This window comes from Theobroma cacao, chromosome 5 (assembly GCF_053813885.1).
Source record: "Theobroma cacao isolate CCN51 chromosome 5, ASM5381388v1, whole genome shotgun sequence".
NCBI classification, from domain to species: Eukaryota; Viridiplantae; Streptophyta; class Magnoliopsida; order Malvales; family Malvaceae; genus Theobroma; species Theobroma cacao.
Window position 1 is genome coordinate 47,170,591 of NC_142643.1, and position 27,193 is coordinate 47,197,783.

Genomic DNA, 27,193 nt, shown 5'->3' on the forward strand with positions numbered 1-27,193 from the left:
AAATTTGTATCTGAAAATTTCTTATCATACCAGAAAATACTAATATTAGCAAAGGAATTAAAGGAAAAGGCAGAGGCGTCAAACATGTAAACGACCTGAATTGTTCAAACTATTTCATAAATCTGATCATCAAATAAAAAAACACATCATCCTCTTTGTTGTAAAAGGCCCACAATTAAAATCAGATTAAAAAAAGACAATCAGCCACGGTTCAGTCTGCGTGCAGCCTTTCAATTTGTTTTCTCCTCTAACAGAAAACTCCTACAGCTACAACTTTATAAAAAGAGCTAATTGGAAAAAAAAAAATTTTTAGGAGCACTTCTGTGTTGGCGCTTTTATCTCCAAACCGAATTGTCAGCAAAATACTGCAGTGCTCTTGCCTTACAGCTCGTCCTGCATTCCAAATACAATTTATCCATCAATTAAAAATTACAACTGATAAAATTGAATTGCGAGGTTGGGAAAGTTTTTAAGTACTTACATGTACATCTTCCTCGGTCTCTTCCTTGATCTCCTCACTCTCTTTGCTTGCGTCGGATTTGGTATCGGAGTCAGACTCATTTCCTTCAGCATCATCAGTGTCGTCATCTTCGTCCTCAACCTGGAAAGTCAGTAAAACAAAATGAAAACCAGAATGATAGCAAACAGATTAATCATATATTTAAAAAAGCTTGTTGTAGGCTTACATCAGAATCAGCTGGGTCATCCTTTGATTCCTGAAGATCATGTTTACATTAGTTAGAAAGGAGATGGAATGAGTGTTAAAAAAATGCAAACAAGACAGAACTCAGACAATTCTAGTCAAGAATATACCTCCTCCTCTCTCTTCTTCTCTGCCTCCTCAAATGCTGCCTTCTCAGCCTGCAAAAACAATAACATCAGCCAAATATGACAAAAAGAACTTATGGAAAAAAAAAAATTGAAATACAGAGAAGCACATACATCCTTCTGCTTGCCCCATGTTTCTTCAGCTAGTGTCTTGGCATACTCTGGATCATCAGCGACTAAGACATTATCAAACAATGTCCCGGATTTCACCTGACAAAAACAAACATCTACCTTGTTATAGTTCTGAAAGGCATGGAATGATAATAGCAGAGGAGTAAATAAAAAAGAGACAAAAGAATACCTGCCACAATTCAATACCAACATACTTCAACTTGGGGAAAACGTAGATATCAGGATCATCCTTGAAGTCTAGGTGGGCCATAGAAAACACACACAATAATAAGTACCCTAAAATCTGTTGATGACAATAAAAAGGAGAAGGCAAGGTAGAAAAGAAATAGCAATAAACCTGGGTTGTCAATGAGCGGTGCCTTCCACTTGCCCTTGTAGTTGGGGTTCTTAATTTTCTGCAGATAGAGGAGGAATGGTTATGCACATAACTAATTTAAAATCCTATTAAACACTGCATTAGGTCAGGATTTTACAAACCTTTGGCTTCCATGGGCCGTTGTACTCAGGGTTGGCAATTGTTGGGGCTGTCCATTCACCATCTTCGTCATCATCCCAATCTTCAGGCTGGCGTGAATGATGTTAAGCATTAATCTTTGTTTCAAACAAGGCACTGAATTTCATAACAAAAGCATTACAGAAGGAATTAAGTGACTACCTTCTTAGCATCAGGGTCAGGGATCTCTTTAGGGATGTCATCATAACCCTATAGGAACCAAAACACTAGAGGTCAGCTTGACTAGGCATATTCAAGCAGCATATATAAATTTACCATAAGAGAATAGAGGAAGGGGAAAAGTGAGGAGCTTATTACCTCAGGCTTCTTGTCTTCAGGATCAGGGATGTATTCTTTGTCATCCCAATCTTCAGGCTGCCCATCATGCAAAGAACTTAGATTGTACTCAAAATTCAGAAAAAGAAGACATCAATTGAGATTTGGTGCGAGTGATTACCTTCTTGGCCTCAGGATCCTTGATTTTCTTTGGTGGGAGAAGATCCCAATCAGTGTACAAGCTACCAGTTTGTTTCTCAACATTATCAACAAGGATGCTGTAGGTAGCGTCTGGGCGGAGAATGAATGTATAAATGTGAGTGAGTTGGTCAGTCTCACAAGGAACTTCCTTCTTGATCAAGTGGTTTGTCTCGTTGTAGTTAAGAATAGCATGCACTTTCTTGGTGCTGTAACCACAGATATCTGGTCCAAACATAATGCTGCAACCAAACAACATAACAAAATATCAGTAAATCTATAAAAATAATATCTTTTAGAGATACAAACAGGTTAGATCATAGGGGAATAAATAACCTGTATGGGGTGTCACCACCGAATTTCTTCTGGTCAACATCACCACTGAGCAACTTCATGTAGCCACCACCACAGTCAAGCTTCTGCTCATGCTTGACAGAAAATTGGAAGACAAGAGTCTTGTCCTTGTTGTTAAGTTCTGGGAACTCAGCTGAAATAGCATAGAACCTGTAGTCTTCACTAGTTTGAATACCTGAACAAGATGCAAAGCAATTAGTAACTAACTTGAAAAAGAGGCTCCGAGTTGAAAGCTACCTTACGAATACCAAGCTATGAGTAATTCCAGAAACTTACCTTTGTCATTAGGGTCTCCATTCCATTTTCCAGAAGTGAAGTTCCATTCACCAGCCGTTTTCTCATCTTTCTTCCAGTCAGATTTTACCCACCGGTTCTCCCATCCATCTTCAGTTTCACAACAAAAGAAAAGCAAAATCAGCATAAAAAAGTGACATTGTGCTGTTTAAAAACAGTAAAACATACTTTTTAAAAAAAGTACTGTTAAAGCAGAAGCAGCTCCGTTTTCATAACTCTTTTATTTGTTAAAAAGAATGCAGAAACTTAAGCATAGTACCTAAAAAGTCAATACACTTTCTACATGAGTCTGATATCAATTATGCTAAAAAAGGACAATAACTTTTAATTTCCTTCTCACATTGCTAAAATCTACTGCTTTCATTCACTTTGCCTACGTTCTTACATAAACAAATACTCACCTCACAATTATCAATCAAATAAAAAAATAATATAAATAAGCGCAGAATAATAATATTAATCATCATTCCATTTTATTATCTACTACAGTTACAGATCAATTGCAACACTACACACTATAACATTCACTGTCATTTCTTTCCTTAATTAAGCTACTAAATTTCTAATGCTATTTTTTTTTTAAATCTAGAACCGAAAAATGAAATCAGATTATCAGCAGATCTACTTGAGTTAACAGCAATTTCAAACGTAATTAAGCATTTGACTAAGGAACCAATCGAGAACAACCAGATCGACAACTTAACACATGAAAACCATCGATCCTTTCAAATTCGATCAAATTGAAAGGTTAAATCTCTAGAAAACAGATTCGAATGCCAAAAACGAGCCGATCTAGAGGTTCAAATACAACGCACAGATTTAGTAAGAAAAAGCAGAGGAAATGAACAAGAAAGAGTTCTACCTTCGAAGCGTTCTTCGAAGAACACTTTAGCAGAGGTGACGGCGATGAGAGAGACAATGATTAGACATAGAACACTAGGGTTTCGTTCGCGAATCGCCATGGCTGAACTTCAGCGAAAAAAAAGTTGAGCTGCACTCTGAGAGAGAGTGATGGGTACCCTTTATATAGTCGTTGATTTCTCCGGTTTCTACAGCCCTGTCAAAAATGAGGATTTACTCCCGGTTATATCTGACGTGGACAGAAGTAAATGAGGAGAACGAATGGTCAGGCGACATATCATTCGTAAGTGTCATTAGGCTGACCTGGAAACGTATTATTGGCCAGGAATTTCACGTGACACGCAGAAGGAGTTTTGCCCTGTTTTGCTACAAGTTTGATGGGTACGTTTCAATTTTAGTTGGAACCTGAAACACGTGGCAAGGAGGTAGTGGTGCATAGAGGGGGCCCCACCCATCAAGTTAGTTTGTGCCCGTGGATTATTTTAATTTCGTATTTAGGAGTAGGATTTAATTATTGTAATTAATTGCTTATTGGCTGTTAGATTAGAACATTATCTTCTATATACATCCATCCACATTGGAATGAGTTGTACGATCAATAAGACTTATACCGCTACAAAATAAAAAATAAAAAATTATTCAATAAAAAATAGAAAACTCAGTTGTATAAATGGATTAATTCAAAGTTGTATTATTGTTATTATTATTTCAGTCATTAAAATACCAACAATTACAACCAAATTAAAAGAGATTTTCTAGATAAATAAGACAGTCATCTTTTTTGTGATAAAAATTCAAAAAAATTAGAAATATATCAACATTTTTATCAATATTTATCTTTTAGATTAATAAATACATGATTGACAAACAAATACATTAGGATTATTCTTTAATTCTATCGAAAATTTTGGATAGGAGTTTCATTAGAGAGGTAAGTCCATCAAATAAGGTAATGTTGGTCGGCGATGAGTTCTCTATTCCAAAAATCTTCTAAAGTGGGCCCAGGCCGGCACTTGTTTTTTCTTCTCTATTCATATTTGTATTTTATGCTTGGATTGGAAGCCACTCAAAACTCATTGCACAACATGACTTGTTCTCAGCAAATTTATCATGTTCTTTTGCCATTGGCATTGAGCAAAATCAACATGGTTTATATTTTTCGAATTTAAGGTTTAGGGTTTTTGAAATATACATGTTTATTGGATTGAAAATGTGAACGAAATTTATAAATTTTTTTTTGATGTGAGATATTTTATAAAAAATATTAGACTTGAATTAAAGTAGGTTATTTTCTTTTTATGAATAAAAAAATAAATGTAACGAGTATATTGTATAATTAAATAAAGTAAAATGTTACGAATCCCGTATCAATTTGAAAACATAAACCCTATCTAATTATATAAAATTAGATTTATGCATTAGCTATTAAACAAATATTTTGGGTGTTGTGTGAATCAAACAAAACCAAAGACTGCATGATTTTGTAATAGAAAAACATGATATGAATTAAACTTATTGTATTGACATTAAAATTGGGTAACTGACAGCACCAAACCCAAGCTAGAATTTTCCTTTACATATTGGAACTACTATGTTACAGAAAAGTTCCATTTCTCTGCTGAACATATATGTACCGGGACTTAAAAACTCAGAGCAATTTGAAGAGCAAGCCTCCATGAGCAGCGAAGAATGGAGCAAACACCAATGACTCGACTGCCATGAGCTTGATCAGGATGTTGAGTGATGGTCCCGAAGTGTCCTTGAGGGGGTCTCCGATTGTGTCACCAATCACTGCAGCCTTGTGGCAATCCGAACCCTTTGGACCCAACGACTTGGCGTGCTCGCTAGCACCGGCCTGCATGCAGACAGTCAACATTAAACCATGGAGAAAATGGAGACAAACAGATATGGCTACAATGTTAGTTTTACCTCGATGTATTTCTTGGCATTATCCCATGCTCCTCCTGTGTTGGAAGCTGAGATGGCAACCTGGGGAAGAAAAACAAAACAATGTTGATGTGAATAGGTGATCCTGACAGGTTCAGACACAAGCCTGCGACAAAATTTTTATGTAGCAGAAACAATGCTTTGCATGGAGAAATCAATGAAGTCCTGACAAATACTTGTGAATGTATCGAAAATGATTGGTAACAGGGTACCTGGACACCAGAAACAAGTGAGCCAGCAAGAACACCAGCAAGAGTTTCGACTCCAAAGAAGGTTCCAGCAATGAGTGGAGTAAGCATGACAAGAGCACCGGGTGGGATCATTTCCTTGAGTGAGGCATCGGTTGAAATCTTTACACAGTTTGCATAGTCTGGTTTCGTCCTGCCTTCCATTAGTCCTGGTATTGTGTTGAATTGCCGACGAACCTCTTCAACCATTTTGAGAGCTGCACTTCCCACGCTCTTCATCGTCATGGCTGAAAACCAGTAGGGGAGCATGGCTCCGACTATCAGCCCAATGAAAACCTTTGGTGTCAGTACATCTACTGACTTGATGCCTGCTCTGCTAACATAGGCGCCGAATAAAGCAAGAGAAACGAGTGCTGCTGACCCAATTGCAAAACCCTGAAATGAAAATGGCAGAACATGAAGGAACCAAAGACAATGAATTTGAATTGTAGAAGATCATGTGGAATCAACATAAACCTCACCTTGCCAATAGCAGCAGTGGTGTTTCCTGCTGCATCTAGAGCATCTGTTCTTTCACGTATCTTGTGACTCATTCCAGCCATTTCTGCAATACCACCAGCATTGTCACTTATGGGACCATAAGCATCGATTGCGAGACCAGTGGCTATAGTACTGAGCATTCCCAAAGCGGCCACAGCAATTCCATACATCGCAGCCAGGCTAAAGCTCACATAGATAGCAATCGCAATGGCAAATATGGGAATGATGACAGATTTGTATCCCAGAGCCAACCCAAAAATCACATTTGTTGCAGCACCTGTTCTGCAAGAATCAGCCACATCCTGCACCGGACTGCAAGTATTCCAAGAGTTAATTTATTTTGATTCTAGTCTTCTAATTAACAACCAAGATGAAGAAGGAAGAGCTCTCCGGGCAATACACATGCAAAGATACTAACCTATAAGCATTGCTTGTGTAATATTCTGTAGTATACCCAATGACAAGTCCAGCCCACAAGCCAATAGCAACACAGAAGAAAAGGTGCCTGCATTAGACAAAATCGATAAGCCTTATACAAAGAAAAGGGGATGAAACCTTCAAACAAAGAGATAACAGTTTACTGGTTGCATACCAATTCTTCACTTCCTTTTCGGTTCCAAAATTATAAAGAGTGAATTCTGATGGCAATGCAAAGAAGCTCACCACAGCGATCCCAGCAGTCATCAGAACAGTGGAGATAAGGAGTTGCCGTTTCAAGGACGGCTCAATTTCACTGACATTCTTAATCTCGAACAGATCAGTTGCAAAGAGTGTAGTTATCAAGCAAACCACAATTCCCATTGAGCTTATGATCAAGGGATAAGACATTGCTGTAAAGTCATGACCGATACCAAAGGATGATATAGATGCAACAAAAAGTGCTGCACATGATGATTCGGCATAAGACCCGAATAGATCAGAACCCATGCCAGCAATATCTCCTACATTGTCACCCACATTATCAGCAATGACCTGTAATAAGTGCCACAAAGTTAGGTGTAAGCAAAAAAATGTTAATCTTTTAGAATCTAAGTGGCATTAGTAACTTCAGAACTATCTAGCTCAGTTTAAAATGCTGAGATAAATGAGGAGAGATTATTGCTTAAGTGGGTAGAAAGTGATGCATAGAGGAATGAAGAAGCATTTGCTTTTGGATTCGCAGTCAAATTTCAACAAATTCTAGAACTAAAACAATTCTACAAAGCTCAGCTACTTCTCTTCTGGTGTAAATGGAAAGAATCTAAATAATGAAACAGAACCTAGTCAAAGCAAATAGGTCCAGCAAAGTGGAGGAGGAATTGTGGGAACTTACAGCTGGATTTCGTGGATCATCTTCAGGGATATTTCGTTCCACTTTACCGACAAGATCAGCACCAACATCAGCTGCTTTAGTGTATATTCCTCCCCCAACTCTCCCAAAGAGGGCCATAGAAGAACCACCGAGACCATAACCAGTAATAGATTCATAAAGTCCCTCCCAGTCATCACCATAGTAAAGCTTAAACAAATTGATGGATACATAGAGCACAAAAAGGCCATTGGCAGCAAGAAGGAAACCCATGACTGCGCCTGAGCGAAAAGCTGTTATAAATGCCTTCCCAACACCTTTCCTTGCTTCTAGAGTTGTTCTAGCGTTGGCATAAGTTGCAATTTTCATCCCCAGAAAACCTGAGAGGACAGAGGTTAGCGCCCCCAGTAAGAAAGCAATCGTGCTAAATAAGGCATTTGCCAGGGCTGGTTTGCAGGTGTTGCCCTGGTTGTATGTGCAGGGTTCACTTTTGGTGCTGAAGCCCCTAACTGAACCAAGGAAGAGGAAGATGATGGCACCAAATACACCCATGAAGATACCGAGGTACTTGTACTCGGTAAAGAGGAAAGAGGTTGCACCTGGAAACATGGTACAGATTAGTAAAAAACCCAGTTGTTAATACAAAACAACAGAAAATATGAACCAAACTTTATGTTTGAAACACTTCAATGAATAATGCATAAAATTTTTTTACCATAATCATGGTACAAGGTGTAGGAACAGTGAATTTGCTTGATCAGAATGATCAGTCCAAGAAATGTAACATACAACCCTCTAGAAGATGATAAGCTAACTTTGATAAAAAATTTTCAGAATTCCTAAGATAACCTACAAGGAAACTTGAATTCTTCATTGAAAAAGGTAAAAAGGACTTGCTTGTAGAAATTGAAAATCAAAGTCCAGAACAATAAGTGACAAACAGAGAGAAGAACCCTAAGTTATACTTAAGGAATCTGAAAAAGAAGATGAGAAAGGATCAAAGAAGGAACAAAACAAAACTAGGCAGAATTTGCTAAAAAACTTGATCTGTCAATTGCAGAGGGACAAGAAGAAAGTATTAGGTCTAAAGTAAACAGTTAAAAAATTCTATCCGAAATAAGAATCTGAAAACCAAGAACCATCAGAAACAACAATAAGATAGAAACTACAAAATAGCCTAGTCAAGATTATAAGATAGAATTATGATCAATATACATATTTTTCTCTCTTTTTGCTGACACCATGAATCATGATCATCATGCTCTATGACATAATATCACTGGACTTATCTTAATAATTTATATTCATCTCATGGATACCAGAAAGGATAAGAGGTAGAAGAAAAGACAATAAAAATATACCCTTAACCATCAACAAGGAAAACCCAGAAAGCTCAAGCACAAACATGAAAGTGAGAGAAATAGAGAAAAAGAGAGCTCACCAACAGAAATGGCATGCTGAATCTCAGCACACTTGATGGAAACCTCAAGATTGTCGATACCCTCTTCTTCTTCATCAGCTTCAATCAGCTTTTCTTTGTATTCATTGCTGGAATCATTTGATGAGACCTTCACCCTGGAGACCAAAAACCATTGAAACAAAGCAAAACCAATGCCCACCAAGGCAGCTACAGGTATCAGTATCTGGGTAAGACTCTCACCCATGGCACTCATTTCCACAAACTCTCTCAACAACTTCAGTACTTTGCTTTTCTTGGCTTCTGCTAGCAAAATATAGCAAGTGCTTTAATGGTAACCGATGCTTGGAGTACAGACTCAAAAAGCTGAAAGTGATCTTAGAGGCCCTGCATGGCTATTGAAAAATGCAAACTGGTTGTTTTGAACGACAGATGGGACAAACTTTAGATTCTTCTAAACCTTGGATTGCGTTTTACCAGTTGTTTTGATTAGCAGGTATCAGTTTTGTCACTGTCTTTATCCAATGTGCTCCATTCACATCAGGTTATGTTGTAAAGTTTCTGTCAGGCTTTATTGATAGAGTTGGATAAAAACCCAGCATTTACAACGTGAGGTGATAAGATCAAATTAATAACATTCACTTCATCCTATGCCAGTATAAATCAATTTTTTATTTCATTATTCATTAATTTACTTCATGGATTATTCTTTTTGGACTCACTCTTAAAACATTATGGATAGAATTGCAAGCTTTAATGGATAGATATTAAAGTGGTAATCATCTCTTAAATTGAAGATATAAGCATATAAATATAACAAAAATTTCTTCATCCATTACTTATGTTTTAAGCTGAATATTTTTCTTAAAAATTTAACATGATATCAAAATAAATCATTATCCCTATTATTATCTCTTCTATAATTCATACCACGTGGTAGTAAATGGTTTCAATCAATTTTTTTTTTCTTAATTATGATGTGTACATCAGAACAAAAACTTGGATTGAAACAGGCACTTTCCCAGAATTGAATCAATGAGGGGTTTGATGGATTCAAAGTCTATTCTGACTTGTCCACATTACAATAATCCAGAACCGCCAAAAAATGTAGTAATTTCTACGACCTTTAGAACATAGATATTTAGCTAGATGATCAAAACAGACGGCTTGAACGTGGGTAATTTTCTCTCTTTTAGCCTCTTCCCTCTGATTATTTTAACTCAGTCAATCTGCTGCAAACAAATGCATGCCAATGTCATTGCACTTTGAGTCATTATCACTCTAATTTTTTGAATTAAATTTGAGAAACCACCTGGAAATTAATGGATTCCAAGTTTGTTCTGACCAAATGTTTGTACCCATTATGATATTTCATGTGCCAAAAGTTATATCTTAAGAGAGTTTCAAGACATTTTGAGGTGTGTTTAGTCTTTGACAAGCAATGTTCATTAAGGAACTAGAGAGAGAGAGAGAGAGAGAGAGACAGAGAAGAAAAAATATGTATTTTCTTCTGCGAACTTTACTTTGCTTAACCATGAAGGTTCACACATGCTGCATTCCTCCCATCCTACTTTTCTATGAAATTGGATGATAACAATGCAAGTCTAACCCACATGAAGAAGACTAATTAAAAATTTTCCTATGCAGACTTTCCCCTTTCCTTTTCCATGAAGCTTCACATTGCTTGAGCTTGTTCAACTTTTTTTGGCTGTTATTCATTTGGGAATTCAAAACTGCATTATTCCCCATCTAAATTTTAACTCTGAAGTTCAACAGGAGAAATTTATTTAATTATATAAACATAGAAAGAAGCTGAAAACTCGTTAGAATTAATCCCAATGAGTAATTCAAGGTGGGGAGAATTCTGATTTCCCTGTGAATTTTATAAGAAACATGTTGGACTTATTTACAATTTAACTCACCTACTACCATTGAAAGTCCTGGTTGATTACTAAAAAAGTTGGTTGCCGCCATTCAATGTAAGCATTATATAAAAAATGTTTTCACTGGATAAACCTGCCACGCAACTCTTACCCTTGTACAACATAGGAATTGTGTTTGAAAGTTCAACAGCCTAACCTACTGATTTGACAATCAGGAAAGTATAAACAAAGTGCTAGTCACATTGAAGATCAAGGCAGGGTCAAATCCTTGAAATAGACAAGCCATGTAGAATGAAATTCAATGTGAAACCTGAACATATTTCATGTACTCGAAATTTCTGGTAGAAATCTATAGATTTTCTGCAGTTCCCAACTCTTCAAGATAACCAAACCAATCTTTTTTCTTTGCTGAGTTCCTTCTTTCCTTTTCACAGATACAAGCCATGTAACATGACACAAGTGGCCTTGTTTTTTCTTTTTTTTTCTTTTTTTCCCCAGGGAAGTTGTTTGCTTGATAGTGCCTGCTTACAAGACAAGATAATACCATGGGCAGATCTATTTACCCTGGAATCTTTTCCATCACTTTCAAGTATAAATATTGGTCCATGCAAATACCACTTCCGTTTATCATTTGCAAATGATGACTAGCTACAATCTTTACCTGTTTTGCATCTTCAGGAAAAGTCCCTTGAATATCAACACACCATGGGGAAGTCCACGGTTTGACACAGTTCAATTTGTTACTTCAATTGAGATCTTACTGTTCTGACAAGGACATGCTAAACAAACTAGTATTAAAAATTTCAGATTCTTAAAAGCAACCAAGGTATACCATGCTGTATGTCCAATCAGGTTATTCTGAGATCACTGTCAAACAATAATAACAATAACAAGGAAGAAATATTTGAGAACAACAAACAACATATCACACAAGAAGTTTCTCTACCATATTGACCATGTCCTTTTTACAAATCTGCACGCTACTTAGTTAATTTTTCCCCTTTTCTTCCCTACCTTTCTTTTCTCTTTCCCTCTGTTTCTTTATTGAGTTGATCAACCATCTTCATCCTTCATGTATTTAAGATAAGAAATTTTACAGAACCTGCAACTTCTATATATGTTGGCTGTAGCAGTCATATCAAGCGCTTCCTGAAGATATGTTTGCTACAGCTACATCAAAGCTCAACACTAGTTTCTGGTTCATCACAGTGAATAAAATGACATAGAAAAGAAACGAAAAGAAGCATAGCAATTACACAAATTAATAGTGTTTCCATTTATTAGAAAAACATATTTAAATTCAGCCGTTGCCAACATTCTAGAGGTTTATGAGAGTCACCATACATAAATTCAGGTTTTGCTGCCTCCAAAATCATCCACAGGATTGGGATCTTTACACGTAAATGAAGCCAATTGGCTTTCCTGCAATATTATTGCTCAAAAAAAAAAAAAAAAAAAAAAACAGAAACTGAAGTTGATAATGATAAATACCAACTTTAAATAATGAAGTCTTGTATACACATAACAGTACAGTCAGGGAGCTGAGTTGAGGCAAAGGCCGAAAAAACACCTGATGGAGGTTTTGCTCAAAATTGAGGCTTACGATGCTTGGCAAATTGGCAATCATGTTGAATTGCAGAACCCTACAAATAGCACAACCTAGCAATACAAAAGTAGAGTTAATGCCCATATGGAATGAATCAGCTACAATGATGTGCCCCATAAACATTATTATAACAGTTCTTACATGCAAAATGCATGACATGTCAATATCCTCAGAGCACCTTATCGCATTCTTGGGGATCTTCAAAAGAACAAAATTTCCAGAATGAATATAGACGATGCTGTTTAATCTGTTAAGGGCTGCAGTGCTTGGCTAGCCCACAAAGGCAGAGGTGCTTGAATCATGACAGGGAAACCAGTAACTGGATGCTGAAATGATAAGCTCTCTGCATGAAGCTCATGGGCATCATATCTTCTCCCTTTCCACTCATAGACGCCCTCGTATTTCACATCACCTCTGATAGGAATCCCAAGATATTGGCAATGCAATCGAATTTGATGCGTTCTTCCACTTCGAGGAAATGCTCTGACCAAAATCTCATCTTTCTGTGCATCAACATCTATAACAGCTTTTTCTTCAACTATAACACTAGTTTCTTCATCTTTCACAGATTCAGATGGCTCCTTGTAGCTCTGCTGTCCATTGATTGATAATACTTCAAATGTAGTTCCCATGTCCCTCACTATGGACCCACCTGGTAGTTTTCGGCCTACGTCTCCTGCAGCATACACGCGCCATGCTCCAAACTTTGATCGACCATGACCTGATTTGATGGTAATTCTTTCTGATTTTGGAGCTGAACCAATGCAGAAAGCAACATATGTTTTATGAACCATGTGATTAGTAAATGCTTTGACAAGCGCAGCAGCTACTTTGTGTGACTTGGTTATAACCATGATACCACTTGTGTCACGATCAAGTCGATTGGCCAGATGAAGCTCAAATGGGCTGGCCTGGTTCCCTGGAATGCGAAATGTATGAACATATGTCAACATTTGATAAGAAAAAGATTCAAGCAGATCAAAAGGAAGCTTCTTCTGATATTGGTTATTACAGCTTCCTTAAGAGGTGCAAAGAACTATCCAAAGTCAATAATAGTCTGTAATATGCAGCTTTTCGACTGCACAAGCTAACTGAAAATCCGTTTATGATAAAATAAAGTGAAGCCCATGTAATTTTCTATTCCATATAGAAGAAATCTATAGATAATCCACTGTCATGGCATTATCCATAGGATAAGGAAACAGCATTCCTCCTAAACAGTCCAGTCTGACTACATAGTTCAACCAACGTCATTTTTTAGACTTTATCCAGTGCTAAAGGAGCTTTGTACAAGTCTACTGAAAAAGAAATTAGCTAGCAACATTTTCAAACTTAAATATTTCATTTACTGCAAAAAAGAAACTCTTTTGAACAAATTGAAGCTTTCAACAACCAAGTACAAGTTTCTGGGTTCATTTAAAAAAAAGTACAAGTTTCTGGGAAGCACGTCTTATATAGCTAAATTCAGCTTAGAGATTAACCTCACTTGAAAAAAATTGAACACTTTGCTTCCGAGCATATCCAAGTCAACCCAGAAACCAATATTTTACAATTCGTAATAATACAAAAAAGGTTGAATAAACTAGGAAAAGGGTAGACAGACCATCGCTGAGTCGATCCGACACGGTCGAGTCAGAAAGAAACCGAGGAATAGAGGCGAGAACGCTGTCACAATAAATCCCTTGAGGCTTGTTGACAGCAATGAGCCACTCATCTTCATATAGAATATCACTTCTTGAGAGTTCAAAAAGGCTTGATTTTGAAGAAGCTGTCATGGCTCTGGCAAGCTCTATGTCTTTTGAGATTGATGGCAAGGGAGGTGATAGAGGTGTTGGGTAATTTTGGTGGGAATTGGGGTTTGTAGACATTTTGGGGCAGAGAAAGAGCAGGGTTTTGGGGAATTTGGACAAGAGTTTTGGACAACAAAGGAAGAAGCTTTGTTGGGGGAGGGAAAAGAAGGGCATTTGTGTCAGTTTCTACAGTTCATAGTTGAGTCTTACATTTTATCCTGATGCCCTGAGGGCCAAAACGGTGCCGTTTTTTGTACTCACATAAACCCTTCTCTGAGAATTAGGAACTGGTGTCTCTCTTAAACCCCAAAACCAAGAGCTGCAAAGACCAATCCTTGGAGGAAAAGATCAGTCTTTTTTCTCTGTTTCCTTCAATAAAGATGCCACCTTTTATATTGAAGAGATCAAATAAAGGATCCTTGCTTATATTTCAATACCATAGAACAAAAACTAGAAACTTATGCTCCTCACAGCTGGTTCCCAATTTCCTAGATTCAAATCAAAACCACAAGGTTTTGGATTCTGGGTTGTCATCAATTTTGCTAAAGTCAACGAAAAACCGATCTGGGTCTTTTTGTACTCTGGCAAATTCAAGTCTTTTGTCGTCACAAAATCTACATTTCTTGTATTTAAATCCAAAAGGCTGGATTTTTGCAAGAGAATTTGGAACACAGGCTGCTGTTGAGCTTTGTACGTCTGATGGGCTCACAGTTGATGGAATTGTTGGCAGTAAGTGGATGATCGTTGAGGAGAGTGAGAGTGATTGGAAGAGTCATGCTGCTGCAATTGCTCAGTCCATTCAAGTTATCAAGAAGCGCCTTCAGGTATTAGTTTTGTTGGCATTTTGGTCAATATTTGTATCCAATGCGAGATAAATTTATGTTCAACATTTCTGGTTTAATTTTTGGCAGTTCTAACCTAAAATTTGGTCCTAGTAATCTTATTAGATTAACCTTTGAGATTGGAGTAGTACTAGTAATATTGGAGTTTCGGTATGTTTTCCATCTCTTTAACAGTTTAAGTTGGAATTTATCTATGTACAGGAAATGATTAATGAATTTCTGCGGTTGTCTTTCTGCCTTATGTAACTTGATTCACTTTCAAGGATAATCTTCCTATTAGTGGACTGTCACATATGTATTGAGAACATGCTTGTTAAGCTCTTTATTGTCTATGAATGCAGTGGAAGAAATTGATGGTTAGGTTGGATTTGTTATCAGCAGAGCTGAACAAGCCTGACCTTTGGAATGATCCTGTCCATGCTGGTAAGATAAGCCGTGAGCACGGCTCACTAATGGGTAAAATGAAAGTAGTGAAGGCATTTGAGCAAGAACTGCTTGAACATATAGATATGATAAAGCTTGCAAGGGAAGAGAATGACACTGAGTTGGAATCGGTGGGCTCTCACTTCTTATCTAGGCATGTATTAATTATTCTTTATGATTAAGGGCTTATTTCTCATTCATTTGGTTATGATATGGTAATTATTATTTTTTAGATTTTTTTTAGGTTAATTCTATATATCATTGCTGCAAATTATGGAGTAGCTGTATTTTCTATTGCACAAAATAAGGAATGTTTCTACCTTGAAGATAACATTAAGTTAACAATAGAAATAGGAGTGGTTTAGTTTCATGCGCAAAAGGTGATTTAGCAGGATTTTGACAAAAAGGCACTCACTGGGTTGTGGTAGTTGACTGTCTCTTCTAAGATATGCTGTTACATAATATCTTCTTGTGAATCTATAAAAAACATCACTTGTATTTTTACTAGGCATCTTTCCTTACGCACCAAACAGCCAGTTTTAACTTTATAAAATATTCCTCTGCAGGAATTGATGAAAGCATTGCTAAGGATGAGAAGAGATTCAAAAGACAAGGAGCTTGAAGCTTTGTTAGCGGGGGAGCATGACTCTTGCTCTTGTTATATAGAGGTTTAATTTATGTAGTGTTTTGACTGTTGTTCAGTGCAGTATACTTTTATCCTTTAGTTTTATTAAGATGCCTATTCTTGAAAACAATGTGATTGCCTTGCAGTTAAATGGTTCTTTTTCTTATAAGCCATTGTCCCTATGGATAATGAAAATCTGCCGCTTTATATTCTGCTGATGTTAACCTTGCTCTTTTGGTTTATAATGTAGGTACAAGCTGGAGCTGGGGGCACTGAGAGCATGGATTGGGCAGCAATGGTTATGCAAATGTATAAAACCTGGGCCCAACGGCGTGGCTATGGAGTAACAGTAATGGATGAAATGCCGGGTGAGATTGCAGGAATCAAGGTTAATCTTCTTACCTCCTCTACTTGTCCTTCTTTTAAACGACGCATGATTGAACATACATGTTTTATTACGTAACCCAGTGTAGAGGGTAATTAGGCATGCATACCTAAATTCAACAATAACTGGGAATTCTTTTGAGGTGAAAAGCTATTGTCATTTTTTCTTTGTGAATGTTAGATTCTAGTTGAGTGCTAAGCATGAAGTCCATTGAACTGTTTACTTTTAGCTTTTAATTGAGAAATTTTTGGCCCATTTCAAAGAATTACTTGGAAAGGGACTATTGTTTTCTGATCTTAGATGAGACTATTCTTTCAGCGAGCAACAATCAAAGTTGATGGTGAATATGCTTTTGGATATGCCAAAGCAGAAGTAGGAGTTCATCGGTTAGTCCGCATCTCACCTTTTGACAGTGGAAAGCGGCGGCATACTTCATTTGCTGCTGTTGCTGTGATTCCTATCCTAGGTGATGGATCTACTCATGTACAAATTAATGAATCTGATCTCCGCATTGAACGGTTTCGTGCTGGGGGAGCTGGTGGTCAGCATGTTAACACAACTGAGAGTGCTGTGAGGATTGTCCACATTCCCACGGGAGTAACTGCTACTTGTCAAAATGAAAGGTGTGAAAGTGTGCTGATTGTCAAAACCACTGCAGTTTCCTAGCTTTGTTTGTGCTAAAAATGGGGCCATATGTACTGTTGTTTTCTCTCTAACCCAAGCTCATAATCTCCTTGGAAACACAGATCGCAGCATCAGAATAAGGCCTCAGCAATGGCTGTGCTTCAGTCTCGATTAGACCAGCTTGAGATGGCTCGTCAGGCACAGATGAACGCTCAGCATACACAATCTCTTACCGAGATAAGTTGGGGCAACCAGATACGTACTTACGTTCTTCATGTACAGCCTCTCTTGCGTTGAAGCTTACACTAATTGCTTTTTGGACAATTGACATTTTGGGTCACACCTTGACATGCTCTCTTTTTGATGCAGCCTTATCGAATGGTGAAGGATCTCCGGACCAATTATGAGGTCTCTGATCCTGACTCTGTGCTGGAAGGAGATCTAGACGGTTTCATCTTGAGCTATTTATCTTCTTCGCTGGACAAAGATGAAGGTGAACAATAAGATTATAGCGGCTAAAGATTTTGTTGAAACATGAAGATCAATAAATGGAGCCATATGCCCTGGCATGACAATTCATGTCATGCATGAGCTTTGCATTGTCAGCTCCGGGATATGATATAGCAGAGCATTTGTGTATATATTAGTACTTAACAAGGATTAGAGGAGAATGCTAACTTGTGATGAGAGCATATAATTGTTCTTCATTGTCTGTTCTTGCATTGCTTCTTTTGTGAAATGATCTATGTAGTTCAATTTTTTGTCTCAAAATCTTTGTTGTCCATATGGTTCAAGTAAGAGAATACGTGCATGAGCTCCTTCAGATCTACGTTCTTATATTTAAATATTGACGTGGGATTCGTGACATTTTATCTTATTAAATTATGCAATGCCTTGACTTTTTCATTCATAGAGGAAAAGGATTCACCTTGATATGAGTCTATCTCGATCTTGGTATTTTTTATACAGTATCACGTTAATTAAGAGTTGGGTAAATTTTTGCTACCATTTGTTATGGATTCATATTTTTAACTTAAAAGACATACCTATTAATCGAAAGAAAACCTTATTTATAAACCTAATATATCTTTTATTAACGTAAAATCTGTGACGTAACCACTTGGGTAGAAAAGACATTGATTAATAGATAATACATGGATTACATAGTAATAAGGCATTATAGTTACTTATTCAAGTTTCAAGCAAAAAAAAAAAAATTATATAACATGTCATGTTTTAAATGATAAACACATAATTAAATATTAATAATATGAGGCCCTTCAAAAAAAAATATATAAGATGATTTTTCATTTAACGAAATAAATCTTATAATTATCATCATACTTGTATATATTTAATGTAATAAAAGTAAAATAGTTGAAATATAAAATGACATATTTTAATATTAGTTCCACAATTATTATTATTTCCTTAAAATTTTAATAAATTGTTTAACATAAAAAATAAAAAAAGAGGAGTAAATGCCGAACGACGTCGTTTCCGCCAAGATGGAGTCTGCCCAAAGTCTTTTATAATACTGTTATTTTGTTCCTTTAATGAAAGAGACGACAAGGTACGCAAATTTCTCAAGCCGTATCTAATCTTCATCTTCTTCTTTTTAATGTTCTGTTAGCTCTCTTCTCTTTCGAAGTACCCAACTTTTTGCTATAACGAAGCTTGAAGAGCTAAAAAGATTGGTTTTTTTTTTTCCTTTTTTTTGCTTCAGGCATAGAAATCGAAGGAATTGAATCTGTTAATTTTTGTTTTTGGTGCAAATTAAAAGATGGGGTCATCATCAGTAATAACCCCAGAAGACGTGTTGGAGTCTTTGATGAATGATGGAACCATTGATGCTCTCAGGTTGAAGATTATCAATCAGCTTAAAGCCAATGTTAGTCTCTTTCTTTTATCTTTTATGTCTTTATCTTGATATATAAGCATGCAAGTTGCTGATTTTTTGTCTGGGTGTTTTTGTTTTGATGCAAAAATAGTTCATTGAATGATTTCCTGGGACAATGTCATTCAAATTTGTGATTTATCATTAAGATTTTTGCGAATTCAGTGATTGCTCTTTGTGCTTGTTTGAGTGTTAATGTGAAATTTTTGTTCTTTCCTTGAATGATATTATTATTTATCTGAGTGAACTCTTTGGGTATACATAGATTTTGGGGTCCCCTTGTATATCCATTTAAGTCCATTGAGTCATGGTCTTTTAGTTTGCTGATGATGATTCCTTATTTTTACGAAGAGGAGAAAAGTTTCTTCTTTTTGTGGGCACTGGATATGAAGTTATATATTTAGTGTAAATTCTATGAAAGTGTTACTCCTCTTTCCAATGGATATTGAGTTCACTACATGATGAAGGAATTGAACTTGGATTGGGAAGTAATTTTACTGAATTTTGGATTTTGTGGTGACTTGTTTATTATATTTATTGTTGTAACTCGCTGATATTTGTTGTGTGTGCTTTGCTGACATAACCTGGGATAAAAAACCTACATTGCTTTGGATACGGTATGATATCTGTACTTTGCCTTTGTTATAGGAGGAGCTGAAGAATACAACAATTAGAATGGCAGAGCAGAGTAAGGTCCTTAACACCCCTGGGGCAGAGAAACAGACCAAAAGAGAATTGTTTGATGCACTTAGGCAGGAACTTGAGTGAGTGTTATTGCTGTTGTTCATTGTTTCCTTAACAGCTAAAGTTCAATAATGCTTAGATGGTTTCATGTACTTCTTTCATGTTTTTACCCTCCCAGCCTACCTGTTCTTTGTCATAATTTGTACAACTTTCAATGCCATCATGCATAATATGCTATGTGCTCCTGATTTAAAAGTGAAAGGGCATTAAATGTAGGGTGGAACTAATGCTTGTTCTTATTATTGGGCAGAACCCCAGTTCTTGAGAGGGCGTCAAAATCAGTTTGGGATTTGATTTTGGATAGCAATGGGCTAGGGAAGGAAATAAGTGAAACAGTGGAAAGAGTCTTTTGTAAATTAAGTGGCAGGGAACCTCCACTATTTCCTCATCCAAATGATGAAAGCCAGCCTGAAAAAGAAGCTGATGACGAGAAAGGAAAAGGGAAAGAAAAGGAGAATGAAAATGAAAAGGAGAATTCAAACTCTAAATCAAAGAAACGAAATTTCAGTGAAATGAATGCTGAGGGAAGTGCCACTGAAGTTGCTGGCAAATCTAGCGATACTCCAGCTGCGCCTGATGATGCAACTTAATCTCTCATCCTTAGTGTGAAGATGTGTTGCTGTGTCAACAGAAACTATTGTTGCAAATCTGGTGATCTTTTTGACTGGAAAAGAAAACTCCCATAAATTCGTGTCCTTTGTTACAACAATACAATATTGTTTAGGTTTGCCTAGAACAGTGCAGAAGTGAATGTGTTTATTGTAGTATGAACTATGGAGTTCTCATATGACCACAAGCTGTATCCTCATCATGAAGTCTATTTACTAAAGTTAATTCTGTGAATAGTTTGAGGGCTGTTTCTTCTGGCTTTGCCTATATTCAAAGTAGATGAAAGCATGCTTGTTTTTTAGCATATTTTATCTCCCAGTTGCTGACTCTTGCACCATAGAAGTCCTTTTTAGATGTTTTAATATGGTATGAGTTGATTCTTTAAGAATGTTATAGAAACATGTTTTTTTTTCATGTGCCTTCTAACTCTTGACCTCTTAAATTGTCTTCTTTAATAATTTCTTGAACCCCCAAGAATGAATCTGGAGGGACCAGTTTGCCTTTGCTGGTATGGAGATAATTTCAATTGTGTAACTGTACAGCAGGTACTGTATTTTATCCAAAAGTTTGATTTTCAGTCCATGCCAACTTTGTTGCGAGAAAGCATGAGTTCTCCATGCTCATTGATCGGTCAGGCATTCATCTTTGACAGGGATGATGACGCCTTCAAGACATAATGAAGTGTGTACCAAAGTCTTATCTGATTTGAAGAGAAAAAAATATATATATTTGCAGTTTCTCATGAAAAGCAGCCAGGAAGGACTTCTGACTTACACGGTTTCTTGCTTATCTCAACTAACCCGCAGTCCTGGTATCATCATAGTTTCAGGGCTTTTCATTGACCCTTATATTCGGGAGTCATTTTTTAATGCTTGATGGCAAGACAAGTAATCTTGCTTAGCTATTTCTTGCTAAACTCCCTAGTTTTTTTCCTTGCTTTTGTTGGACTCCCTGATTGGAATCTGGGGTTGCTTAAGCATACGGGGATTTTTGTACAGAAACTTCTAACTTGAGTGGAGGTTTTTCTTTTCTGAAGGTTGTTAGAGTGAAGAAATTAATAAATAAAGAAAGGGTTGAAGAAGCAAAATGGATTCAACGAATCCTCGTATGCAGTAAGAAAACTTTCTAAATAACAAAAGAACTTACATTATAAGTTGCATGCGGTCAGAAAAAAGAAAAAAAAAAGGTTCTGGCAGCTGTTTCTCTAGCTACTTGAGGTTTATCTACTTCCTATCTGCTAAACTAAAAGAATGAAAATGAGAAAAAGATAAGATGTTGTAACAAAATCTCATGATTATCCTAACAAAATTCTCCACGTACTATCCAGACTTCCAGGCCCAGTCATTGAACTCATTGAAGGGATGAGGATTGGAAAAGTATTGCATAGCTAGATCAGGAACAACAGATGAATTAAATGAGTTGTTCCCAGGCTGCAGATCCACATTCGAATTAGGAACCAGAGGCTGCGGCCAGCAAGCAGCATGGGGAGAGATTAGCGTGCCGTTACTGTTTGAGAGATTGTTGCTCATAATAACTGCAGGATTATCAACCATATCCTGTCCATAGAATGCAGTCACATTACTGGTGTAGTTTGCAGGATTTCCTTCTCTGGATAGATTGCCCTCTGCTACCCCATTGGAGAATCCGGTTGGCGAGTTGCTCAACAGCATGTTTTGGAGGTCACTTAGTCTTTGAAACCTTGGTTGGTGCCTTTCAGCTTCTTGAAGAGAAACTAGTGTTGGATTATGCATCTGGGAGGTTGAAGGTGCAGGCACTAGTCCTCCAAGTTGATATCTCTTAGCTGCTTGAACATAAGCTGGCATATGGTTGTTTTGAAGACAGATAGTTGGATTCACCTGGGTGCCCGGAGCAGCAGTGAAAGCCATTCCTCCCACTTGGTTTGCGTTCAAACTATCTCTCACATTGTTCGTCCCTTGACCCCAGAGTGGCATGTGGTTGCTGATATGCTCATCTATATGTGAAAAATCCATAACTATATTATAGTAACACAATGGAAGGGAAGGGAAAAAAAAGAAGACAAGTGTTAGTTTGCAACTTTAACTAGAGCCTAAACCGAAAAGTTGGGATTGAAAGCAGTAAAATACCTGATATGGGTGAATCTGAATCCTTAGTACTGACAGATTTTTGTGCTGTCTGCTCATATGTTTGAAAGTGTCGAGAAAGAAAATGTGAAGGGGCATTTGAAAATGAAAACTGCTGCTGGTGATCAGGATTGACATGAGACCCTTGGCCACCAAAGTCAAAAGACAAATCAACCCCATATGTATATTTCTGAAAGTATGGAGACTCTAGAGTTGGATAACCTTGCCGGCTCAACTGAAACAACCGGTTGTCGCATCTAAAGAGCTTCTCGATGGGCCTGTCAAGGGCTCCGGGAGGAAATTCAAGGTAGTGCCTCCTAAGAATAAGACACAACAACCACAAAATTGTATGTTGGAAAATGAAGAAATTAAGCAAGAAAAAGACAAGGTTGATACCAGATGATGAAAGGCGATCAGTTGCTAGGAAAAGAAACTAGTAAATAAAACAAAAAAAATTCAAAACAGATGTGTTGCAAACCTGAACGTAGGGGCTTGTCCTCCAGTGAAGTCTGAAACCATTCTCCATTGAGTGTGCTTCCTTGGTTGTGGATCAATCTCATGGTGGAAGGAAGGAGGCTGGTTTAACTGCACAAATCTCACCACGATATTACAGAAGAAATCCAAATCAAAACAAGCAACAGACCCCATTTACTCTTAACTCTCGGACAGCTTGAACAATATTTTTACCTCAATTTCGAGAATTCCAGGCTTATCTTCCTGAATGACAGTCTTCAAGGACAAGATGTCAGACCACTGGATTTCGATCTTGCTTTTCAAACCATGCTCCAAAAACTCCCAAACCAACTTTCTCTTAGCAAAATAGCACTTTGCTACCAAGTCACCTTCATTTCTGGATACCCTCTGCAAGTGACATTAATCAACCATTTATTAGAATGTGGAAATGTTCTTCATGTTTCTCTATATACCCTCAGTTTGCATAAAGTAAGCAGATTATTGGTTTCACCTGCCATGAGCCGACTCTAAGCAAAGCAATTGGGAAGTTTTCAGCCTTCATCTTATTTGCTTGCTGCAAAGCTTCTTTTGCCTTTGCTTTAGCTGCAGCATAAACAGAATTAGAGTTTGCTTGATTTTCACCATTGGAGTTCTGTTCTTGGACTATCCGGTCTAGCTTGTCTAGGAAAGAGGATGTTCTAGAAAGTTTCAAGCCAAGGGCAGGTAATGTCTGAAAAGCCTGAATCAAGTTAACCTGCAACAAAGACTGAAGATAATTAATTTTACCATGCCTGCATTTCAAATATATCAAGTATATATTGCTTGTAGAATCATAACAGTAAAGAAACTAACTGCATTTACATATAAAAAGGAAGAGGAGGAAATGGATCAAAGTTAGTGAAAAAAAGAAAAAAACAAGTGAAAACCAATATATCTGACCTCTTCCATTGACAGATTTGAAGGATAATCCAAAAAGCCAATGCATGACTGTCAAAACTTGGCCAAAACATACAGTAGCACATCAAGTATCATCAAACAATGCTTTTCAAAAAAAAAAAAGTATTATCAAACAAAACTTGTGAAAGAAATGATTTTTGGATAAATGGTGAAATATTTAAACCCATGCTTGTTTTTAAAGTTCTTTCAGAAAAGAAAAGAAAAAAAAAAGAAGCATAGAAAGAGATGATCTTAAATGAATCCCAAAGTAAAGGAAGAGAAAGGGAAAGCAAACAAAGATAGACATGAAAGTCCCATGCATAAAATAAACTCATCAATGAACAAACATATATATATATATATATATATTTAGATTCAAAGAAAAACTACATTCCCAAGGAAAATAATTTATTAGAAGAATCAAAAGACAGTTTTTCTAATCATTTTCTATCAGAAACAATATCCTTAATAATTTTTATAAACCTTGAAAATAACATGCATGATAAAAACCATATGTTTGCAATTGAAAAGCACTACATGCAGCCTCTCCATAAGGACCAAAACCTCATCTTAAAGCTTTTGAGACACAAGATTAGCCTCATGCATATGAAAAACAGAAATCCCAGTAAGCCAAAAGAGAGAAAAAAAAAAAACAGCTGAACTCAATGTAGCAGCCTCTCAAAAATGAAAGAAATTAAAGAAAAAAAAAAGAAAAGAAAACAGGCCGATAAATTCTTAGAAAAAAAAGATAACAGAGGAAAAGAAACCTGTGGAGTTGGCTGTGTCCAGCTCCCAGAAAGAGAATCAAAGCTGTGAGAAGAACTCATCAAAGACTGTTGATCCTCCATATCTTCATCAAAAACCAAAATCCCATGCTCCATAATCCTCAAACAAACTCTTGCTCTTTTCTGCTCTAAGAAAAACAAAAGAACTCTTTAACAAAAACCCAGATTTTATATGTGTATATATATGTATGCATCAAAGAAACGGATTGTTTTAATGATCTTGTCAAAAATTTATATCCTTTACAGAAGCAACAGCAGCAGCAGCAGAAAGGTGAATAAATTAAGTTTGACCCTGTTTGAGAAAGGAGTGAAGAAAGCAGAAAGAACAAAACAGGGTACCGAAATGAGAGGGAACAGAAACAGAGAAGAGAGAGAGAGAGAGATAGAAGGAGGAGGAGAAGGAGACGACTGTTGAGAGGATTTCGTTGAGAAGCGGAAGCCGGTTTTATATGTAGAAAGGATTCCTCCTCGACGTAAAACTAGATGACTTCATAGTTCATCACACGTGGCCTTCCTTTTTTTTTTTTTTTCTCTTTTCATAATATATGTATTTTTTTACTACTAAAGGGGGGTTTTTTATTATATTCAATTCATTGTAAAAAAAATTTAAAAAATAGTAAAAAAAAGAAAGTTTGGGTCTAAATCAACTTCTTGAGTTAGTTAATAATTTGTTATTAGTTATGTCTCAAAAAGTATTAATCTGGTCAATATTATAATTGTTTTTTATTTTTTTCTATAAAAAAAGACAATAATCAAATAAAATTTTAATACATATTTTTGGGTTTTATTCAATGAACCCAATTTTTTTTTCATTTTCTCTTTCATTTTTTCAGGGTTATCTGAGAATAAGCTAGAGACAACAAGCCATTAATGCAAAATTGCATCAGTAATAACTCCGAAGAGATACCTTTACACTTAGTAATTAATAACAATTTTTACAGGGAAAAAATTCAAAGTAATTAAAAAAAAAAAAAAGAGGTATAGAATCTGATAAGAAGATATGTCCAACAATTATTTACTGAGGGCATTAAATATGTAAGACTCATAATGAGTAAAACCCAGATTTGCTGACCTTTTTTATTCAGATTCTGCGTGTTTACTCCCCATTTTCACTAATTAAATAAAACCCAAAGAGCAAAATGGCTCAACGCTTATAGTTTAATTAATTAAACGCAAAAAAAAATAAAAAAAATGGGGGTTTGCAGCCATTCTTTAGAAGAAAGCAAGCAGTGGTATTGTAGTATTCCATACACAGCCGTCGCTTGCAGACGCCAGATACACCTTCTAGCCTTAGAAAGGTAGTAATTAAGAATTAGAAAATAAAAAAAATTAAGAATTGGATAATGCTTAAGGCCTAATCATCACATATCAACTATTCAATTCTTTTCCTCTTGCTTTATCTCTTTTTAATCTAAAAATGAAATACAATAAGTATATATGATTTTTAAAAAAAATTCCAATTTTATTACGTTTTAATACACAAAATATACTTTTTTTTTCATATATATATACACGTGTTGATTATTATTTGTATGTATGAATGCGTTTGAATAGATCGAAATGTTTCGAAATTCTCTTACAAAATCGTGTTTCACGTGAACGAGAATCTATAAATATTCCGACAAATCTTTATTGTAATCATAGATATTAATAAAATAAGAATCTTTAAGCATTCCGACAAATATTTATTGTAATCAAGTGTACGGATGCGTATTTACTCGTACACAATAAATTTAACTACCTTTTAATATTAATCCTCGTACTTTAATCATGAATACATGATTAAAAACTTGTTGCTTTTCACAATAGAGTTGGGATAATTTCTAAGTTAATTCTTCAAACAGTTGAAGATAATTTGGTGATGAGGATCTAATCCAAAAGAATTGACATGTATTCCACAAGTTTGTCAAAGTTAATTAATTATTAGCACAATCCCAAGCACTAGCTCATGAGCAAGATTCATTTGTATAAAGAGATATGATATCACACCAATCATATTCTTTTATCTTAGTTGTTACCATCTAATGATGAGATTTTGGGCTTTTGAAATTCCAAATGGGTTGATTTCTTTTTCTTTATTTGCTATCAAAAGTTCAATGCATGCTAAGGCAATGTCATGTCACCAGTATAGCCTTGAGTGGGTTTGGTGACATCAAGGGATGAATATGGTGATCTCAACTGGTTCATACATATAAAAGGACAAACTAGGAAGTTCATATCAGATTGTATGACTTAACATCTTTTTGGAAAGAAGAATGATTACATAAGATTTTGCCAAAGTGGAGGAAGAGGTGGAATGAGTATTGGGTAGGTCTTCATCATATCTGTATATGCAACTGCAAATATAATGACATGAACAAATTGAAGGGCAAAGACTTGAGTTGACTCTTGTTGATATTTAACCAAAATGATTGCATATTTGAGTGGAGGGCAAATATATTTTGTTAGAATATATATATATATATATATAGCAGCCAAACTTGTCAATTTGATTGAAATTTTGGTTCCTTAACTTTTGTTTTTGTCATTTACTTTTGAAAAATTTGGTTTTCGATTGTCAAATGCTTATTGAAATTAATGTTCAAAGCTAACGCTGTCTAACACGTCAATGATTTTGATCACTTGATATATTCATGTCAATTTATCTATCATGTAAAATTATCCATGTGACCA

General features: G+C 36.1%; 6 protein-coding genes across 10 annotated transcripts; 2 read left to right on the forward strand and 4 right to left on the reverse strand.

Moving 5' to 3' along the window:
• Positions 1-87: 87 nt before the first annotated feature.
• Positions 88-3,595, reverse strand: CRT1A (calreticulin 1a). Its single transcript, XM_007031074.3, has 14 exons — positions 3,438-3,595; positions 2,558-2,665; positions 2,264-2,456; positions 1,911-2,169; positions 1,772-1,828; positions 1,616-1,663; positions 1,438-1,524; positions 1,298-1,355; positions 1,130-1,197; positions 943-1,038; positions 814-861; positions 687-716; positions 482-601; positions 88-393 (listed from the first exon to the last, which is right to left on the reverse strand). The coding sequence occupies exons 1-14, from the start codon at positions 3,535-3,537 to the stop codon at positions 382-384; spliced, it is 1,284 nt and encodes a 427-aa protein (XP_007031136.3). The 5' UTR covers positions 3,538-3,595; the 3' UTR covers positions 88-381.
• Positions 3,596-4,915: 1,320 nt separating this feature from the next.
• On the reverse strand, positions 4,916-9,170 carry LOC18600564 (pyrophosphate-energized vacuolar membrane proton pump-like). The gene is made up of 8 exons (XM_018121895.2): positions 8,841-9,170; positions 7,424-7,998; positions 6,704-7,083; positions 6,530-6,616; positions 6,093-6,423; positions 5,596-6,006; positions 5,366-5,425; positions 4,916-5,291 (listed from the first exon to the last, which is right to left on the reverse strand). The coding sequence occupies exons 1-8, from the start codon at positions 9,070-9,072 to the stop codon at positions 5,085-5,087; spliced, it is 2,283 nt and encodes a 760-aa protein (XP_017977384.2). The 5' UTR covers positions 9,073-9,170; the 3' UTR covers positions 4,916-5,084.
• Positions 9,171-11,103: 1,933 nt separating this feature from the next.
• Positions 11,104-14,379, reverse strand: LOC18600565 (Pseudouridine synthase family protein). Of its 4 annotated transcripts, XR_016026414.1 has the most exons (4): positions 13,909-14,379; positions 12,447-13,224; positions 12,044-12,358; positions 11,104-11,459 (listed from the first exon to the last, which is right to left on the reverse strand). XR_016026414.1 is itself a non-coding variant. In XM_018122061.2 (2 exons), exons 1-2 carry the CDS (start codon positions 14,267-14,269, stop codon positions 12,548-12,550), a joined length of 1,038 nt encoding a protein of 345 aa, XP_017977550.2. In that variant the 5' UTR covers positions 14,270-14,379; the 3' UTR covers positions 11,692-12,547. The 4 variants fall into 4 exon arrangements, 1 of the variants encoding a protein (XP_017977550.2); XR_016026415.1 differs by lacking the exon at positions 11,104-11,459 and having other exon boundaries at positions 11,692-12,358; positions 12,484-13,224; XR_001928223.2 differs by lacking the exon at positions 11,104-11,459 and having other exon boundaries at positions 11,692-12,358.
• Positions 14,380-14,475: 96 nt separating this feature from the next.
• LOC18600566 (Peptide chain release factor 2) lies at positions 14,476-17,823 on the forward strand. Its single transcript, XM_007031080.3, has 7 exons — positions 14,476-14,919; positions 15,279-15,491; positions 15,927-16,028; positions 16,236-16,373; positions 16,689-16,993; positions 17,117-17,270; positions 17,364-17,823. The coding sequence occupies exons 1-7, from the start codon at positions 14,476-14,478 to the stop codon at positions 17,496-17,498; spliced, it is 1,491 nt and encodes a 496-aa protein (XP_007031142.3). The 3' UTR covers positions 17,499-17,823.
• Positions 17,824-18,556: 733 nt separating this feature from the next.
• LOC18600567 (antigenic heat-stable protein) lies at positions 18,557-20,548 on the forward strand. The gene is made up of 3 exons (XM_018120565.2): positions 18,557-18,885; positions 19,540-19,655; positions 19,886-20,548. The coding sequence occupies exons 1-3, from the start codon at positions 18,778-18,780 to the stop codon at positions 20,223-20,225; spliced, it is 564 nt and encodes a 187-aa protein (XP_017976054.1). The 5' UTR covers positions 18,557-18,777; the 3' UTR covers positions 20,226-20,548.
• A 631-nt stretch (positions 20,549-21,179) lies between these two features.
• On the reverse strand, positions 21,180-24,919 carry LOC18600569 (uncharacterized). 2 transcript variants are annotated; one of them, XM_088806051.1, is made up of 6 exons: positions 24,503-24,919; positions 23,311-23,553; positions 23,034-23,207; positions 22,825-22,931; positions 22,350-22,663; positions 21,180-22,216 (listed from the first exon to the last, which is right to left on the reverse strand). In XM_088806051.1, exons 1-6 carry the CDS (start codon positions 24,614-24,616, stop codon positions 21,564-21,566), a joined length of 1,605 nt encoding a protein of 534 aa, XP_088662177.1. In that variant the 5' UTR covers positions 24,617-24,919; the 3' UTR covers positions 21,180-21,563. The 2 variants fall into 2 exon arrangements, with proteins under 2 accessions (XP_088662177.1, XP_017976051.2); XM_018120562.2 differs by having other exon boundaries at positions 21,180-22,237.
• Positions 24,920-27,193: the final 2,274 nt, after the last annotated feature.